The sequence below is a fragment of the Falco cherrug genome, chromosome 3 (genome assembly GCF_023634085.1).
Source record: "Falco cherrug isolate bFalChe1 chromosome 3, bFalChe1.pri, whole genome shotgun sequence".
In the NCBI taxonomy this organism is placed as follows: domain Eukaryota; kingdom Metazoa; phylum Chordata; class Aves; order Falconiformes; family Falconidae; genus Falco; species Falco cherrug.
The window spans coordinates 2,479,321-2,499,206 of NC_073699.1; the positions used below are offsets into that span (position 1 = coordinate 2,479,321).

Consider the following 19,886-nt stretch of genomic DNA (forward strand, 5'->3'; position numbering starts at 1 on the left):
TCTCCATCCTACAAATGTAATATCCCTGGGGCTTCTTGTGCACTTTCAGGATTAAACCAGAGGAAACACAGCTGCCACCAAAGTTAAATGATTTTCAGCTCTTTTCCATTCATAAATTTAAATTCCCTATCGCCACAGTTCAAGGAGAAGCTACCTCTAAATGTTTGCACTCTGATTTCGTACAGAATAGATCCCAACAGACTTAGAAGAGGCAGACAACCAACCCGCTGCATGACATCCATTTAGTCCAAAGCTTTCTTCCACTTTTCTACCCAGAACACCCATAAATAAGTTCAATCACATAGAAAGATCTGCCTAGACTGCATTATGCTACTTTCTTGATTAGAGACTACTAACTGGAGTACAATAATTTGTAAGTTACAATAATTTGTCAATGTCAATGCAAACCAGCTTTTTTTACTTAGCTGTGCAAGGGAAACCACCATTTAAGAAATCAGTGTGTTAGAAGAAAACATGACGATTTTGTTGTTAATTAATAATCTTTATAGCTCAAATTTAAAAATATTAAACCAGAAACAATTGAGGATTCATGAAGAAAAATCTGGAACTATATACATGCATAATTATCTAGACACTTGTCAATATTTACTTAAGTATTTTGTACAAGTTCTTTCACACAATCATATTTATAAGTATGTCTGTTTAAAACATATGAACATACATCTTTTATAGCATTTACAAATCATTTTAATATAATTTTTTTCTTAAAAACAAAAGAATATTTCCTTGATTTGACAGATTCTGTTTCATTATACAGTACTGGACAGGTATTTATCCAGTGGGATGGAAAGAGTTATCATTATTCAGTTATCTAAACAACAGTCATCCTACTGGTACCCAGAATTATCATATATGGCTTTAAACACCTCCCAAGCTCAAAGAATCATCTCACAAGTACAAAGTACAGTCCATCTGTGGGATGTTTCTGATTAAAGTCTTGAGCTTTTGTTTGGGTTAGATCCACAACTTGGCAAACACATTCTAAGCAGGAACTGAGAAAAAATAAGTCCATCTAATTTAAAGAAACAACATCTCTGCTTCCAAATCAAGCACATATTAAGTATGTATAAAAGGGGATGTATGGACTTTTCTAGACGTTCTAGCTATCTTTATAGATGTTTTATTATTGTGGGATAACACAGTTTTGAACAGACAATATCTGTGGGGATTTACAGGAATCAAGTGAAAGATCTTCTAAGAAGGGAAGAATACTTTTTCCTCAAAATATCAATTTTTTTTTTAAAAAAAAAGTGCGAGGAGGTTTTGTACATAGTATGTCTGTTACCGATACAATCCAACCAGACAGATCCCTATCTAGTAACAAGGTCTCACTTCACTAATTAACTGAAAATTTGTCGGCTTGCTTGCTTTTGGCTAGGCAAAAAACCCAGACCTTTGGCTTTGGCAAATCCGGTAACCATCTCCTTTGAACACTGCTCTCTAGAGCTCCTGCACTGATTGTTCCACAGTTTGTTCTTCTACAGGCTGCATGGCTTCCTGAACATAAACTATGAATTCTGAAGCCTCTCCACCCTGTGTATAGACAGTCACCGTCTCAATTCCTTCCACTTCATCTGATGAGACTACCAGGTGATGCTGTTCAGACAGCTCCACTGAAGCCTGCTGCAGCGTCTCTTGAATCATCAAAGTGTGATTGGTTGATTGCTCCTCTTCCTTCACCTAAGGACAAATTGAAGAGGTTACAGAAATCTCGCCTTTCCAATAAGTACTTAGTATTGCAATTAATGGAAATATTAATGGGAGTACAGCACAGAAATTAGCAATCAGATAGTTTTGAAAGAAAATGTCAGTTTTTCAGAAATTTGTGTGTAAGCAGTTCCGATTAATAAGTGTGTAGCTACAACGAATACTGAAAGCAGTAACAGAGCATCTCAGTTACACGTACAGAGAGGAACATAGGTCTTTGGAGACAGCTTTAATCTCTCAGTAGTCATTCATTCACAAGCACTCTTATTTAAATAAATCTGAAGTCAAACAATTCCTTCAATAGCACTGAGATGAGAATCCATCATAAACCACATGAAAAAAGATCTACTGTACCCATTTATTCTTTTTTTTTTTATTTCTAGCCAACCAATGGCTCAGAGAAGTAAAAATTTCATTGTAAGTCTTTAACAGACTTTTATTAGAAAACTGTGAAAAGTCTGACTGAAATAGATTCCTAAGACATACTGTTTGTGAGGCAGCAATTTTTACATTATTGAAAGGATGGGGATAGAAACATTTGAACATAAGAGAAATTTTAGTTAATTTTGCATCTTCTCAAAACCAAAAAAACCCCAACACTGTTTGGTATTGAATTTCAGTGTGTTCGAACAGCTGTGCCCTGGTTTCAGCTGGGATGGAGCTAATTCTGTCCTTGGTAGCTGGTGCAGTGCTGTGTTTTGGATTTGGTGTGACAACAATGTTGATGGCCCATGATGGGTTTGCTTGTTGCAAGGTAGTGTTCATCCTAAGTCAAGGACTTTTTGGTTTCTCAGGCCCTGCCAGCGGGAGGGCTGGAGGGGGACAAGAAGCTGGGAGGGGACACAGCCGGGACAGCTGACCCGAACTGGCCAAAGGGATGTTCCATAGCACAGAACGTCATGCTGGGTATATACGCTGGGGGAAGAAGAAGGAATGGGGGGGTGTTCAATGTCCTGGCGTTTGTCTTCCCAAGTCCCCGTTACACGTGACGGAGCCCCGCTGCCCTGGGGATGGCTGAGCACCTGCCTGCCGTGGGAAGCGGCGAATGAATCCCCTGCTTTGCTTTGCTTGCACGCACAGCTTTGGCTTTACCTATTAAACGGTGTTTATCTCAACCCACGTGTTTTCTCACTTTTACTCTTCCGACTCTCTCCCCCACCCCACTGTGAGGGAGTGGGCGAGCGGCTGCGTGGGGCGTGGTTGCTGGCTGGGGTTAAACCTGACAAGCTGTCTGTCAACTAATAAAATGCAGTACTTACTAGAATTCAAGCATCAAATCTTAACTCTTTACCAGGTTCATACAAAATTCCTCTGCAAAGTACTCCAGGCCAGTAAAAACACATCAGAAAAATATAAGTCATGTAGAGGAAATGCATTCTCTAAATTATGAGGGATAAAATCATGTACTTTTGAGGAGAGAATGGAATAACAATTTTTTTGTATGCATGACATATGCAAAGGCATTTGTTAGATGTTTTTAGTAGAACACCACTCCCATGTCTTCACTGAAGAGAGCTGTTTTATTTCATAGAATCATAGAATATTTTAGGTTGGAAAAGACCTTTGAGATCATTGTGTCCAAACATTAACCCAGCACTGCCATGTCCAACAGCAACCCATGTCCCTGAGCACCACATCTACATGTCTTCTAGATATCTCCAGGGATGGTGACTCAACCACTTCCAGGGCAGCCTGTTCCAGTGCTTGACCACCTTTTCAGTGAAGACATTTTTCCTAATATCCAATCTAAACCTCTCCTGGCACAACTTGAGGCCATTTCCTCTTGTCCTATCACTTGTTATCTGGGAGAAGAGAACGAACCCCACCTCACTACAACCTCCTTTCAGGTAGTTGTAAAGAACAACAAGATCCCCGCTGACTCTCCTCTTCTCCAGGCTAAACAACCCCAGTTCCCTCAGCTTCTCCTCAGAAGACTTGTGCTCCAGACCCTGCACCAGCTTTGTTGACCTTCACTAGACACACCTCCACGTCTCTCCTGAAGTGAGAGGCACAAAACTGAACAGTGTTCAAGGTGCAGCCTCACCAGTTCCAAGTACAGGGGGACCATCACCGCCCCAGTCCTGCTGGCCACACTGTTTCAGATACAGGCCAGGATGCCATTGGCCTTTCTGGCCACCTGGGCACACTGCTGGCTCATGCCCAGCCGGCTGTCAGCCAGCACCCCCAGGTCCTTTCCCACCAGGCAGCTTTCCAGCCGCTCTGCCCCAGCCTGCAGCGCTGCGTGGGGTTGGTGTGACCCAAGTGCAGGACCCGGCACTGAGCCTTGTTGAACCTCCTACAGTTGGCCTTGGTCCAGCCTGTCCAGGTCCCTCTGCAGAGCCTCCTGCCCTCAAGCAGATCAACACTCCCACACAACTTGGTGCCATCTGCATATGTCCTGAGGGTGCACTTGATCCCCTTTTGTCCAGATCATCGATAAAGACATTAACCAGGACTGGCCCCAGTACTGAGCCCTGGGGCACACCACTTGTGACCGGCCACTCCATCCACCACCCCTCTGGGCTCAGTGTCCAGTCAGTGTTCCTGTGTTACCTAGCAAAAATTATGCCTGTCTAAGCCATGAGCAACCTGTTTCTCCAGGAAAATGCTGTGGGAAATTTTCTGGATCATAAATGTCAACCCACCTGCAAATGCAGCAGACAGTTAATCAGATCCTCTCTTCCTTCTCTTTTCAGAAAATAGGTTGTTTTTGTAAAGGTCTGTTTCTTTCTTTCATTTAGACTTAGCAAATGTTTTATGAAGTAAGCTCCCAGAGAGAAATCATGTTTATTTCTCACTGTAAGAAAGTAGCTGATTGAATTTATAGGAGGTCACATTTTCTACAACAAATACTTTTTTCATATCATGAAGTGCATCTATGAATTGTCCACTTCCACAAGCGACAGGGAATGAAGACAATGGCTGGCTCACCTACATCTCATCATGGAAAGCAAAACTCCATGGTACTTCCAATAACCATACAAAGTGTAATAAGAAGAGAACAAAGGATTGATAGGTATCCGTTCACTGGCTATCAGTGTACCCTTGTATCTCAGAGCAGTATATGACATGCTCAGCGCTGAACTTGTAAATGATTTTAAAAAGAACAGGTCAAACATGGACACATGTTTGGACACATGCACACATTCCACCAAGTGTGGAATCTAAACTGCGCTAAATAGAACAGGACTATGTTTTTTAATTAGAAGCTGCTTCAGAAGTCCTTCTCCAGTTCTCACCTACATGATACTGTTTTGTGAACAGTAGTATTAAAGCAACTGAGTTCAAGAAAATATAATTAAGATCAGTATTGTTGCTTAAGAGGGGAGCAGGAACAGAAGGGAAGAAACATAGCGAAGATTCCAGGCATGTGTTTGACTCCTTAGAGACCAGCAAGAAGAAGAAGTTGTTCTCTGTTTGTTTTCCTGATGCTCTTTACTAATTTAATACTTTTTTCCCTAAGCAATCATTCCCATTGTTGTACACTGACTCTTCTGTTAACTTTTTCATTCCGTATTTAAAATATCTGTCAGACGAAGATTTCAGAGGTGCACAAACCCCTTAGGACTTCATATCACTGAACTTTCACTCAATTCATCAGGCTATACAAAGCTTTTTCTTGAACAACAACAAGTATGTTCAGGTGCTAAATTATTCAGAGGTCCCAGAGTCAGTATCCCTGTAATATATTGATGAAATACATGTGGGTTTCATCTGGTGAAAGATTTAACATCTGAAGGGAATCTTGCCATTGTCATTGCCCTTAATGCAACAGCACAATTGTACCTACCGATGCTAACTCCGGCTTTGTTGCACAGGATTCAGATTATAGGAACAAAATTACAGGAAGGGGCTTGAAGTAATTTCCATGTTCTGTTTCTTTCAGCCAGTGTATCTCACCATTTTAATTGAAAGCTACTTTAAACAGCTCCTGCTGAAGTTCAGGCTAAACATCCTACAAAAGTGAGTGATGCCAGATGCTTGTCTTGACACAGTAAAATTTGCAACCACCTTCCAAAAAACTAATTTATGTTGTCACAAAATATGGGTATCACCAAAGAAATAAAGGAAGTATTAATGGAAGCCTGAACCTCTCTTTGGAAAGCAAGGAGCTAAATCATGAAAAGAAACACAGCATGGTTAACAACTTTCTTCTTTCGCTCCTCCCCAGATTTTTGCTTTGGTTTTTTTTATTACTAAAGAAACCCTAAGTCCTACTGAAAGCCATAGGTATTTTATGTATTAGTACACAGGACTCCTTTTTGTAACTGTCCTCTCCTCTTTCCAGTGCAAGCTCCTGTGTGAAAGGAAAGGACATACACAAGATCTACTAATGAAGTTCACAACAGGTTGACAGAAGTCTAATCACTAGTGAATTCAGATAGGAATCTGCAGTAAAAAATGCCAGATAATTAAAAACCTCACAGCTCGTGATGAATCGGGCCACAACTATGCCCTTGATGCTAGAGATCCTCGAACAAATACACAAATAGGGGTGTCTAAACTTTGGTCCTTTAATTATGTAATATACACTAAATTCTGTGTTAGTGCACTATACATAACCCTCTGGCAACATGCCTCGGGCCAGAAAAATTACGCTACATTTGCGAAGACTGAAAGAATGCACAACACAGTCTGAGAAGGATCTCATAGTCTCACTTCAGTAACTCTAAATCAAACCCCATAAATAATTTTAAATACACATTTGTGAGTCTACATAAATAAAAAAGAAAGGAAAATAAATAAAGCACAGTTGACATGAAATTGAAATGAAACCAGAATCTCATTCAATTCAATAGCAGCAATCTAATACTTATTCAGTTTTATATGCTTTTGAAATGAAAATGGCCAATAAAGAAAGTTAATTTAACCTCCGTACCTGACTTTATCGATGTGGTTTTATTACCCTTGTCATGCAGGGTAAAGAAGACTAATGCCCTTATTTCTGGTGTTTCTAGTTTCCAGTATCTTTTTTGGACAGCTATCTGTAATCCTTTTAGTTTGACAAATCACCACATTATTTTTGATATTTACATTTCGAATCAGTTCAATGTTTACATGCTTCTGCTTGCTTCCTATTAGATTGTTCCACAGGGAATAATCTCAAAACGTTAATTTACATCCCTCAAATTGATGAAACAGTGGGACAGCTGCCATCAGAATGAATGAAGTCACTACACTCAATTCTTTTTATTGGCATCTGGAATCTTTTGAAGAGTAGCATCCAAGACCTCATTTCGGTCTGAGAGCCAGCTGAAAAGCATCTGGCTGCTTATCCTTCGCTAAAGAATGACAGCAAGACGCTGAAGCCACACACAGCTGGCATATTAAATCAATTCAGTACCTGCATAAATATTCTTTACTAGCTAAATGTCTCTCACAAAAGCCAATGGGACTCTCACCCTGATGTCTTCATAAGAAGCTCAACATTTTAAAATTATAAATGTTCTTAATGTAAATATCTGAGGACCATCCAAATACATGTAAGTGACAATAAAAACCAGTATCTCTTAAAGAAATCTCTTCCTCTCAAAACAAGCAAGTCTTTTAATTTGAGAGAAAACAATTCAACCCATTAAGGAAAATATACTTCTTCCCTCCCCTGAAAAGCAGTAAAAAAAATATCTGCAGTAATGCAGTAAGATGCTAAGCCACTTTCTTATTCTGTAACTCATGCAGAGAAACAATTAATATCTTCAGTTTTCTTTGAAGTCAGCAGGAGTTGCAGGTCCACAGTGTTTAAAACAGTGTTGCTGGGTTTGACCCAAAATCCTCTACAGAATCTCCCCCCTAATTTCAGATAGAATACTGCCTTTCAAGAAGAAAAGTTAATCACAGAGATTCTTGCAGGATTTCAAAACCTTACACTAAGTTACAGATGCTTCTAATTATATCGTAAGACACCACGGTAAGAAAATATACATAATATCTACAAGAAAAGATTAAAAGGAAGAGTGAATATAAGTATTCTAGCTCACAGCGAGCACCTTGGATATGGGATGTGCCAGCCTACATTGGTGCCTACAGGATGGTCTCTACCATTCTGTTCAGTGCCATTTGAATAATTTGGACCTCTCAGTTGTAGTTTACATATACTGAGTGAAAACCACACACAGACACACAAAGAAAACACTGTAATTTGATCATATGAACCTCTATAATGAGCTATAAAACAATCTGGTGCACAATAGTTTCAGAATAATAAGAGAGCTGAATATGAAAGACTTGCTTTGCATAAAATAAAAAATGCAAGGTGGCAAACAAATCTTCATACTGGTGATGCAGATTTTTAAAAAGTTTTAGCAACTGGCTGGTTGAATATATCCTGACAGAGAGACTGTGACTGGCAACTTCACTCACCTGGCAGAACACTGTATCACTAGATTTCCTTCTGCAGAAGCACAGTGACATTGCCGTCATTTCAAGAGCTCTAACAGGACAGTAATTGTGATACCAGATTTTATCTGTATGTTACACAGATGATAAGAACTCCACAGAGGCTGAGGAAACAGGGCCATCTGTCCCAGTTAAAATTTTACTTTGGTGGTCCCATCACATTAAGCATCGAATTGCTCCACGTCCTAAAGGAACCGCAAACTTCACAAGCAAACTATTATATAACTCCACGTATCGGCAAATTTTCTAGATGAATACCAGCACCCAGCATCACGTAGGTACAAAGCAGAGCCAGACGGAAATATAAGGTGCATTGCTGAAGTACAATGTGCAGTGGCCTTTCACTTGACAGCCATGCTAATATTATTAGATATTTATTTTTGAAGATGTGTTCTGCTATAGAATTCTGTTCTGTGATCAGCTTCAAGCTGATGTGTAATCACTGCTGTGCATTGCTACCACTGTCACTTTGAAGAAAGTGACTGTTACCATGGTAGGATTTTACTGGAGCCTGAAGAGATTACAGAATAAAAGAATGAAAGGAAATAAAATAAAGGTTGAAATGCCTGGAAATACAGTGTTTGCTTAAGCTTGATAAAGATCTGCTTAGTTAGTGAAACAGTTGATGTACTTACTCTTCAGAGCAAATTATGTAGAAGTCTGGTGCGCTTTTCAGGAATAGAGTTAACCCTACCCTCCAAGCTACAGAGGTAGTAAGAACATCAGTCCTGGCTCTTATTTCTGAATGTGAGGAAAAGGGAAAAAAATCAGCAGCCAATTACTGCTCTTTCTTGTTAATATTAGTGTAGTGCTTTGGACAAGGACCTGGATTGTGTCAGGTATGCTAAGTGCAAAAAGTATTTGATGCTCCAAAGGCCTTATAATTCCAGTATAAAACAAGAGACGGTAAGCAGACACAGAAAAAGGGAAGTGGGAGTACAACGTAAATGAGACAGCGGTAGTTCTGTGTGACAGGCATTCGTATCAATATATGACTAGCTTAACCACAGAAAATTACTGTCATCATATTTTTAAAGAGTAATTGAGAGAAGACAATGAGGTGCAAATTGCTTTTCATTAAAAATCCACATAACTAAGCACAATATGGAAGAAGGCATTAAGAAACTTGTTTGAAAAAAGTAATGAGCAATTAAATCTTCATGGACTGAGCAAAGGTAGGAGTCAAAATCTTTACAGCTAATGAGAAATGGCACTCTAAGTCAGAAAAGAGTAAAAAGCGTTGGAAATTAGAACAAGGGGGGTTTATGTAGCAAAAAAGGAACATCAAGTGAACAGATTAAGAGAGGGTGATGTCAAGAGGGGCAAAGAAAAGTAATTTTTGAAATTTTTCTGTAAGAATACAAAAGGGGCAAAACATTCTATGAATGTCAGAAAAAAGGTTATCAGAGTCAACCGTAGCATAAAATAATGATGGCTTGGAAATCACTTTAGCTAAGTGCTTGAAATAAGGAGACCATATAAAAGTTGCGATGCAGAACAAGTCAGCACCTTTTCACTAACAACTTGCAAGCAAGGACCAAGAATCCTACCTGAAGAGGACATCAGCTTTCTGGACTGAGTAACAGGAAAGACTTACATCCCATAGGGTTGAATAAGAAAATGGGATTACTCATGAACATGTGCAAAAAGACTGATATAATCATCTCAGTGATTAATAATAATGGTTAGTGATTAACATAGCCTTCTTAGCTGCTTTCAGAGTAAGCCTGAAGTGACAGCTTTAGAGCAACAGGAAAACTTTTGAGGACAGATGACTTGGGACAGGAGAAGACTGTCTACAGTGGCAATGTAATTTTGCAAACAAAGATCATGCAAATCAGATGTCTGTGTATTACTTGCATGTGAAGTTCTGGATTATTGAGTGAAGCTTTCACATGCTAACATGCTACAAGTTAGGGTGGCATAAAAACATCAATTTGCTGGAAGAAAATAAGAAAAAGAACAGGGAGCTGACATGGTGACCAAGACAATGGGCATAGGTTAGCTGGTTTTCTGGGGTGTTGGTTTGATTTTGTTAGAACAAAGACTACTGCTCTGCTCTCTAGCAGTTCTCTGCTCTGAATGAAGCGGGATCTCAGTGGCTTGTTCAGGCAGGAGAAAAAAAATACTGAGGAAAGATTTAAAGCTTTACACAGTTAATCTGTTGATGAGTTTCTCCCATCAGGACAATCATCTCTGGTCCAGTATGACACATAAAACATATCTGCGGCGGGCTGGCCATGCCGGAGGGCAGGTGCCCCCCTGCCCGCTCTGTCCCTGCCCTCCTCAGCCGGGCAGGGGGCAGAGAATGTAACGACAGGCCCGTGGGTCGGGGTGGGGGCAGGGAGAGATCGCTCCCCAGTGACCGTCACAGGCACAACCCAGGTCTGCCCCGGGGAAAGTCAGAGCGGGCCAGTGAGAAATAAACCCGACCCTCAAAGCACCTTCCGCAGCGCTCCCTTCTCCCCGGGCGCAGCTCGGCTCCTGCCCGTCCCTGCCCCCTCCCAGCAGCAGCACAGGGCTACGGGCACTGAGGGCCGCGCTCAGCTTCTCGCTCCTTGTCTCCCCCGCTCCTCGTTCCTCTCCTTCCCTGCCGCAGCGTGTCCCCCCCGCGGGCGCAGCCCCCCCGGCCCAGCCGGCCCCAGCCCCCCCGCCCCCGGGGGCACAGGCCCTGCCCCAGCCCGGCCCCAGCCCGGGCTCCTCCCCGCGGGGCCACAGGCCCTGCCCGGAGCTGCCCCGGCGCCGCTGCCCGCGGGTCACAGCCCCCTGCGGGCACCCCCTGCCCCGGGGGGGGCCCTGCCCGGGCTGCGGGGGGGGAGCTGCTCCCCCGGGGGCTCCGCGGGCCGGGGGCGCCGCGGGCTGGGGGGGAATCTCTGCTCCGGGCCGGGAGCGGCTCCGGCCCCTCCGGCGCTGCCCGGGGGCTGCAGGGCCGCGGCTCCCACACAGCTCGCTCCTCTCCCGCTGCAAGTTGCTGTGCGGGTTGTTCCCGCTTCTTCAATACGTTCTCTCAGAGGCGCTGCCGCCGGCGCTGATGGGCTCGGCCTGGGCCGCCGGCGGGGCCGTCCCAGCGCGGGTCCATCCTGCAGCGGGTCCATCTCACAGTGGCTGGAACTGGCTCCATGTGAGACTGGGGAAGCTTCTGGCAGCTTCTCACAGAAGCCATCCCTTTGCCCCCCCCCCACCCCCCCCCCCTCGCTACCAAAAGCCTTGCCACGCAAGAGTAATACAATATTACAGGCCTAAGCATAGCAAATTAGCAGCACATTTGTCTATCAGTATCTAAATGAAAAAAGTCCAGAAAAAGAGATAATACACAACCAAATTCAACTGGTTACTACAGTGTACAAATGTAAAACTTTAATTGAGACTAGGATTCCAAAAATCTAATGTTCTGGTTCAGTCATTTGAGGCAAAAAGAAAAATTAAAATTTGGACAAAGAACTGCACATTGTTTCTAACTTTTGTTTCAATGAGATTTGGTAGAAGCAGTACACTGCATTCAGGAAAAGTAAATTAATGAAACCAGAAAGTATCTTGCTACCATTACCCATTCCTGCTAACAAGCACCAGGAACGGAGGAGCCACAACTGTAACAAAAACTAGAGGTGATGGGGACAGACCAAGGGGTGGCAGCACTTCTGATGCTCTGCTCGATGCAGTGAGGGTTTCAGGAAATAAGCTTTCAAGGATGTTCATATTGTGAAACCAAGAAAACGCGCTTTGAATCTTGTCTCACTAGAGAATAACTTACAGACAGTACACAATGAACTCCTCTGCAAAAAAGTAAGATAACAGGAGTGCTCATTTCTGAGCCAAACGTTTCTTCACAAGAAACTCGGTATTTAAACAAATGTTTAACTTGGAGCGATCACCTTCTTCAGGATCAATTATTATTTTTATTTGATGTATATGCTAACTGAAATAACTATACATCAAGGTAGTTCGTAGTTAAACTCTCTCGGTTCTAGTCTACATAGCGATACACTGTGTGAAAAAGAAGTCTTTGAACAGAGACCTGCAGATGCTGTAAATCAGGGGTGGCTGTGATACTGGCATGACAGCTCATCCTCCGATCCTGCCTTTACATTCAGCATGTCAGCTAGGAAAACAGTCCACCTATACGAATAATGGACTGAACAGCCCCTGCTAGCAAAATAAACAAAACCCCCAAATTAATCAATCTCCACCCTAAGGCATGAGGGCATAAGTGTATTTGTAATAGAACACAGAGAGTCAAATGTCAGAAAGTGACTCGTTCTACATTTCTAAATCCTTCACCTTGCTATGTGCTCCATTCCCATAAAACTGCTTTCTCCCCAATTTCTTGTCTGTTTACCATCCACTTTGAACAATATTTCCTGCTTTTTCTAAGCATTTATTAACCTCTCCCCTAGTTATTATTCAAACTCAGCACTCTTTGCTCTCATCTTTTCCCCCACCTTGTTACTTTTTTTGGTCTTTAAGCAGTGCAGAACAACTCAAATATCATGCCATAAAGAAGTATCTTCTACAGTTCTGTCAGAAAGAGATCCCGACTGGATCACTAGCAACTGAAAAGGACTCAAACTGACAAGGATACACTTCTCGTGCCACGCTGCGATCAAAGCTTCAGCGTGGGTTTTTGCCAATCTCAGATCATACTGGTAAAACATCACCTTATTAACCTTTTTTCTCAGGCATTTGGTGTATTATGTTCCTTAGCAGTTGTATGTTTTCGTAGCTGTCACACAACAAGATTTCTCCCAAATTAGATACCAGAAAAAGCTGAACTTTGGTAACTTGTTAGTATACTGACTCTCAGGCAAGAATGAGCTAAACTCATTTTGGGCTCTAGACACAACCTTTGCAAGGTCTCATATATGTGATACTATCAGAGCCAATGATTCCTATTTCCCAATCACAATCCAAGCTAAACAGGGCTAACTTTGCATTTTTGGGGTTTAAAATAGTAAACTGAATCCTCATTCAGGCTGGGGTTGGTTATTGCTATGTTGTCAAAGTGTTTTCTTTTATTAAATCGTTCCTATGAACAAAAAATATAACGTTTCCAAAGTAGGAACTGAATTTTTTTCTTCTCAACATCCAATTCAGGAGCTGGGGGCTTTGAACAGACAATCTGATCTTGATTTCACCTCCATTATAAAGTGTACTTTTGATTTAAGATACAGATAGAGATAAGACACAGAAGATAGAGATTAAGATACAGAATCCAGAACAGTAATTTAATAGAACACCACCTGTCTTGTGACTTAGTAGAAAACAATTTCACAAGTACAGCAGTCACATCTAGCTAATATACTCTACATCTTGCAATATGCTAAAAAAGCCTGATGGATAAAGACAGAAGTTTTTTTCTGCAGGCAAAAGTCTCGCATTAACCTGAAACTACAAGTGCTGCACACCGAAGGTATTGAGCACAGGGGTAAGGGGAAAGGCAAAAGCATGAAGATGGCAGCATTAATGATAGCTACATCTGGATTCACACATAATTTTAAGGATCAAGTGTAAATAGCACTTTTATGGGTGAAAAGTAAGGAAGAGGACAGCTGTGGGAGGAAGTTCCAGGGAGGAAATGGGAGACAAAGAGCAAATAGTTTACGAAGAGCAAAATGTTTACAAACAGTGTAAACATTTACAGCAAAATATACTTTTAAAGCATTCTAATAATTTAGGATTTAGAAGAAGTTTCTTGGTGCAAATATATAAATATGAAAGCAACTTGCAAAGCCTAGCTAAGAAAGAGATATGAAAGTAAGAACTGATGAAAAAACTGGATAATGTCCTCAGAGAAGAAGAAAAAAACCCAACATAACAGCATAAAAATCAGAACAACTACAATAAATGTTATTACGGGAAAAAATGGAACCAAGCTGCTAAGCAAGGATTCGATGAGACCATTAAAGAACAAGAGTGGAAATTCAGTGACAGATGATGCTGATATATTGCTGACACCCTGAATGAATTTTTTGTCTCACAATCCACAAGAGAAACTGAAGGTCACAAAAGAAAGTGTGGAATAAATTTTCCAGTAGGAAAGTGAAATATGAACATTTCTTGAGATCACTTCAAGGTTAAAATTAGGAACTCGGCATAATTAGAAGCTCATAAAGTTGTAGGTACAAATGAGTGATATCCCACAGAAAGCAGTACTGAAGAAAGAAGAAAAGTTGACAGTTCTGAATAGGAGAGGATTACAGTCATGTTAATAACATTTAAAGACTCCTTTCCCTCAAATTAAATACGAGTGTGGCTGCAATTCTGAAGCAATCTTTGGCTGGAAAGATTAAAGAGCTGAAAACTAACTAAAGCTGTATAACAGGTCAAACAGACTTCGACAAAACACTGATTTATATAGAAAATTAAAAGAGGAAAAAATGAAAAGAGGAAAATGAAAGGAGAAAAACTTAAAAAGAGAAATAAATCATCACCGACAGACCTCCCCTGGTCCTTGCTCTGCTTCCGTAAAGCCCACTAAAAGTAACTAAGCAGTCAGTAGGCGTACTGCCACCTGATCCCCCCGGGAAATCACAGATCTGCACACTTCTGCACACACAAAGCGAAAAGTCACCGAGGCTACCAGAGAAAGGAACGAGCAGGCATTCCAGTACACACAAGAAACATGCTAATACAGGGATGGTGCTCTGAGCATCAAAGTAAGGCATTAGTAAAATCCACCATAAGTAGCACAAGATAACCCTGCTTAAAACGTATTTAAATTCTTCACTGATTTTGCTTCTATACAACTTCAAGTTAGGGAAAAAAAGGTGCTTTATGTTACCAAGACTGTAAAGACAGGGAGGGGGAGAAAACAAAAAAGAAAAGCAGCAAAGAGACTCTGTGCTCTCAGAATTCAATATTTGATTTGATACAGGAGTAGAGCTTGTAAGAGTTTGACATCGGACCAGTGAGAGCCACTGATGTATACAAGACAACAGAAAAAGAAGTGGTCAATGCTTAGCAGCTTGTAAACTCAAAAAGGCTAGAAATACGGATTAAAAAGTGAGGGGAAAAATTAATTTGGAATCTAAATATTTACTTACAAAAAGCTATCAGCAAATTCAGAAGGTCTAACAAGAAAGATGATAGATTTTAAAATTAATCAGATATTGATCACTTTTAATACTTTAAGGAGGAAGAATCACTGAATTTAATTATGTATTTTTAAAGTTTAACATTCCAGTATCAAAACATAGTTTCTCCTTGGCAGCTGCTACTTCAACAGTCCACTTTCTCCTAAGCTTTTAGTAGAAAAGCCTCAAAAGATGAATTCTTAAGAGAAGAACATGTTTTGGCAATACTGACAGACAGCATAGACAAACACCGACGGCTAATACTACATTCAACACTTAAACAGGTCATATGTATAGCACAGCATGCATGTTGGCAGTGACTCTACTGTAAAGTTGTTTTGAAACTTGTATATAATAGGATTAAAATGTCTCTTTAATGACTGATTTTAGTTTCCAAATTTGGATCTGATAGTCTTCACAAAACCTCAAAACTCTTACGTGGTTTCTCATCAAAATACCTGTGAAGTATTACAAAGGAACATCTCAAAATACTTTGTCTTGAACTTCTGCCTTGCCTCCCTCTCATGTGGGCAGAAAGTTTAGGAATTATCCAAATACTGCCTTCGCAGACTACAGACTTCCCACTTCTATGGAGCTCTCATTAATTCAATATTCAAAACATTACAAAAAAAACCCACCCAAAAAACTGAACTCAAAAGTTAGTTCTAGCACTCAGAATATTCAGTGTTTTGGTCATTTAAATAAATAGAGTTAATTAAAATCTTCAGGAATTTAAGACTACTCATGTATTTTCCTTCCCTCACCTATCAACCACGTTGAGTGCAGAGACCCCACTGAATCAATGAACAGAATGGGAAAAGGGATAAGCAGAGACGTATGATGAAACAGGAGGAACAAGGGGAGCTTGGAGCACATGGTGAGGAGAAACGTGAAATGTCAGCAACAAAGTTAGCAGACACGTGTGAGGAAGAAATATTGAGCAAAAGTCTTGATGCTTGCACTGAATAGCCACCTCAAATAGAAAATGATTTCCTTTTACTTGCTGATTTTAGCACAGCTGAACATTCTTAATTTCTGAAGTGCTTTAGTAATAGTGTACATTGCAAATATTTTAAGCAAAAGCTGTCCAGTACCAAACTTCAAGAAAAATATACATACATTAAATTACTCCTACCAATATCTTATAAGGTGTGTCTCACTTTAAGAGGAACTATATTGCCTACCACAAATTACATCACTTAATTATCCAATGCACCAAGTTTCTGGAAAGAGAATTTGTGCAAAAGCCTGAAATTAACAATCAGTTTTATACATGGTTTTTTTTTTTCTATTGATCTGTATCTTCTGGTCTTGCACAATTTCCCTGGTAACAACAAAACTACCTACAGATCTTTTCAACCAACTACAACTCAACTGAATTTTTCTTTATCTCAAATGTGGGTGGCCACACTGACATGTCTCACATAAGCAACTCCTGTGAGGAGCACCTGCAGTACTCTTCTCGGGGCTGTTACATGCCTGCAGATCACTTGTGTTGCAACCCTCGTTAGCAAGGCAGTGTGAACTCAGGCTGAGGAGAAATCTCACATGTCCACAGGGTACATTAGGACCCCACAAGTCTGTCAAACTGCAGCCACAGGACAGCACCGCAAAGAATAACGGCAGTGGTTCATCTTTGGGTATGGTCCTACAGCACCTCGGCTGCAGAGCATGCACCATTCTGCACAAGCACCAGCCTTTCATGCTCTCCTGTATCTGGATGAACACTGCGCCAGGGACCTCCTGATTCTGCTAGATGGCCATGGAACTAAGTGCCCATGCACAATGCAGGTATGTTATTTTAAAAAGCCTGAAAACACCTGCTAGAAAAAAGCTGTATTTTCACCCACACATAATAAATGTGTATTTATGTATTTTATATGCATGCAAAATGTATGCATTTTTATATGTATAAACATGTATATGTGTCTACGTATAAGCATATATGTGCATGTATGTATAAGCAGGTATGTGTGTGGGCATATAAACACGGGTACACACAACATGTAGTAAAAAAATTAGTTTAGGAAAAATTCTATGTGTGGCTTGCACGGTCATTCAAAATTTAGCCCTTGCAAAATAACACTAACTGAAAATTAAATATAGCTGTTTTAGAGAAGAAAAGAGCTCTTACCTGCTTTACCACTGTCACAGTCCCAGGTGCCATGGTAACTACAGAAGCAACTGCAGTAGCATCATGGGTTTCCGAACCCAGCTCAATGATTTGCTGCAGGATGTTTACAGCTGTTGGATCAAGCCTTTCACCTTATCAGAAAGACAGTGACCATTAAGATCATTACAGTAAAACAACTCTAAAGGTATGTGATTTAGGCTACAGGCACTCTTTCCCCTCCTGCCTTAACCCTGACTCACAGCACTGTTTATAAATTCCAAATAGCTCAATAACATGATTCATTAATAATAGATCTATGGCAGGAAAGCATTCAGAAAACAGATTCGCCCGAGGAATGCAGGAATTGGCAAGTGAAGCCACACTGATCATTTTAATGCCTACTTGAAAGAGATTTAAAAGAATACACTGAATAAACAAAGAATAGGTACAACTCATAGCAGTAACTGTAAATTAGGAAGCTGCAAGACTTTAGAAAACCAAATGTGTATTTGCCAGACATTCAGCTGAAACAGAACCTGAACTCTATACCTGTAACTACAACAGCTATCTGGTATATTACAAACCTGCATTTACCATCTGTCCAGCCATCTGCAACACCCCTCAACCTAAAAGAAGTATTGTTTATCACTAATGAGCTGAAGGGGGAAGTTAATTGCTTGAGAGAGCTCATGCTTATCATTTTATAAGCATGGGATCAGAACATGTTTGCCTTTTTAAAAAAATCCTCTTGATGTGTGTAGCCCTGCCAAAGGAAAGGCAAGTTTAAAAAAACAAACAAAACCCCAACACCACCTATACATAGTTGTACTCTCACTTTTTCCAAAGCGTGAAAAGGAAAGAATTGGATGCTGAAAAATATTTTTTGTTATGCACGAATACCAACTCCCCTCCTGTGGTCCACCATTCCTTCATGCCCAGTGTCAGCATGAGAGATATGTCAGAAAGGCAAGGAAACTGTAGGGTTATATTTGCTGTAATCATTGTTGGAACAATGTAGGAAAGAGACAGTAAATAGAATAAGCTCATCTCTAAACTCCAAAACCTTTCAAACTGAGGTTGATACTGTGATTGGGATCTAGTTCAGATATTTTATTTCAAACAGAAAGTAGTTATATTTTGTTATCTATACAAGAAGCAAGTTTATTTGAGTACTGAAAAATGTCTGCTTGCTTTAGGCTTTTTTTCTATATAACTGCCTTTAGACAAGATACTACTGTTCTTTGTACCTAGTGGGAATATTCTGGAAGAGTAGCTTCAGTTGGATGCACTAAAAAGAAGATCATTTTACTCTGAAAACTACAGCCTCACACTTAAAATCCAAACTGCTATGTACAGCATATTCCATGACCATGCTTATTTTAATTTAAATCTATAGAAGTTAAAGAAAAGTTCTCAAGAGGTTGTTACTCATTCAAAATTCTCAGTCATTAAAATAAAATAATATACAGACATGGTCAGTAATGTAATTTAATTGCAACATGCTTGGAAATTCCATTAAAAGTGGGAGTTTCTGAAAAGTATCTGTATTATAAACTGTACAGACTACAATGGTAAACAACTGTACAATGCTGTCTTCTGATAACCAACACATTCATTTATATATATGTAATACCAAAATATGAACACATACAGGAGTCTCTGATGTTTTAACATTCTCAGAAACATGGACATACTTTCTTTTCTTCCCGTTTCTGTTATTTTCCACTTGGCAATCATTATCTAATCCCACTCTTGCTCTTCCTCAATGTGATACAGAATAGCTTACTTAGTTTTGTGTACCGTCAGAAATAAGTTTGTTAGGATTGTCTTGGGAACATGGCAAATGAGCTATTCCACCATGTCACTTCTGCAATCTGGCTGACTTAAGCAGGGAGAAAAATAATAGCTAGAGAATTGCCATTAGATACACACCATCTACTCTGCCAAGATAGCTGATTTCACAATATATTTAATAATACAGACAGGAAATTCCACACACCTAATAATAAAGTGCAAAATAGTGTGTGATAAGTATTAATGACTAAAGAATGGTCACTTCTCATTATTTATTCTCAAAGAAAAACATAACCCCCCAGAAGTAAATTTAATCATTTTTAATAGTTTAACGGGAGACCCTATATTGTCAAGTACACTCAAAGAAATTAGATATTTATGATAAAAGCTGTATGTTGTGTTTCAACCTAAAAAAGGTAACTTACCATTCTCAGAAGTATATCTAAGGTTCTGTAATGCAGCTACAGCAGCTTGAGTGCCTTGAACATCTTCTCCAGCCTCCGTGATATGCAGATACTGAGTGGATGCTTCTTCAGAAACTTCAGCAGTTAACTTGAAAACAAAACCCAGCCAAAGCATGAATAATCTCACTCTCATTTTAGCGATTTAGAGAACAATTGAAGTTCTGAGTTTAAAGGAATGAGTTTTGAACAACAAATATTGTAACAAGACTTACAGAAATACTAGATGAAACAGAATTCAAGAAGAATATTACATGGGAGTGGGATATTATCCCATAGTTTTCTTCTAGATTCTCCTTCAAAAGTTGTTTTAAGCATGCTAAA

The 19,886-nt window shown here is 40.1% G+C and overlaps 1 protein-coding gene across 4 annotated transcripts in view; it reads right to left on the reverse strand.

Moving 5' to 3' along the window:
• Nucleotides 1-450: 450 nt before the first annotated feature.
• The window catches only part of ZFAT (zinc finger and AT-hook domain containing), a 145,065-nt gene continuing 125,629 nt past the window's right edge, over nucleotides 451-19,886 (reverse strand). For all 4 annotated transcript variants that reach the window (XM_055703584.1, XM_027805476.2, XM_055703583.1 and 1 more), the window contains exons 14-16: nucleotides 19,527-19,653; nucleotides 17,329-17,459; nucleotides 451-1,701 (exon numbers count right to left, since the gene is read on the reverse strand). In XM_055703584.1, coding sequence (XP_055559559.1) covers nucleotides 1,462-1,701; nucleotides 17,329-17,459; nucleotides 19,527-19,653 — 498 coding nt within the window. In that variant the 3' untranslated portion in view covers nucleotides 451-1,461. The remainder of the gene's footprint in view (nucleotides 1,702-17,328; nucleotides 17,460-19,526; nucleotides 19,654-19,886) is intronic.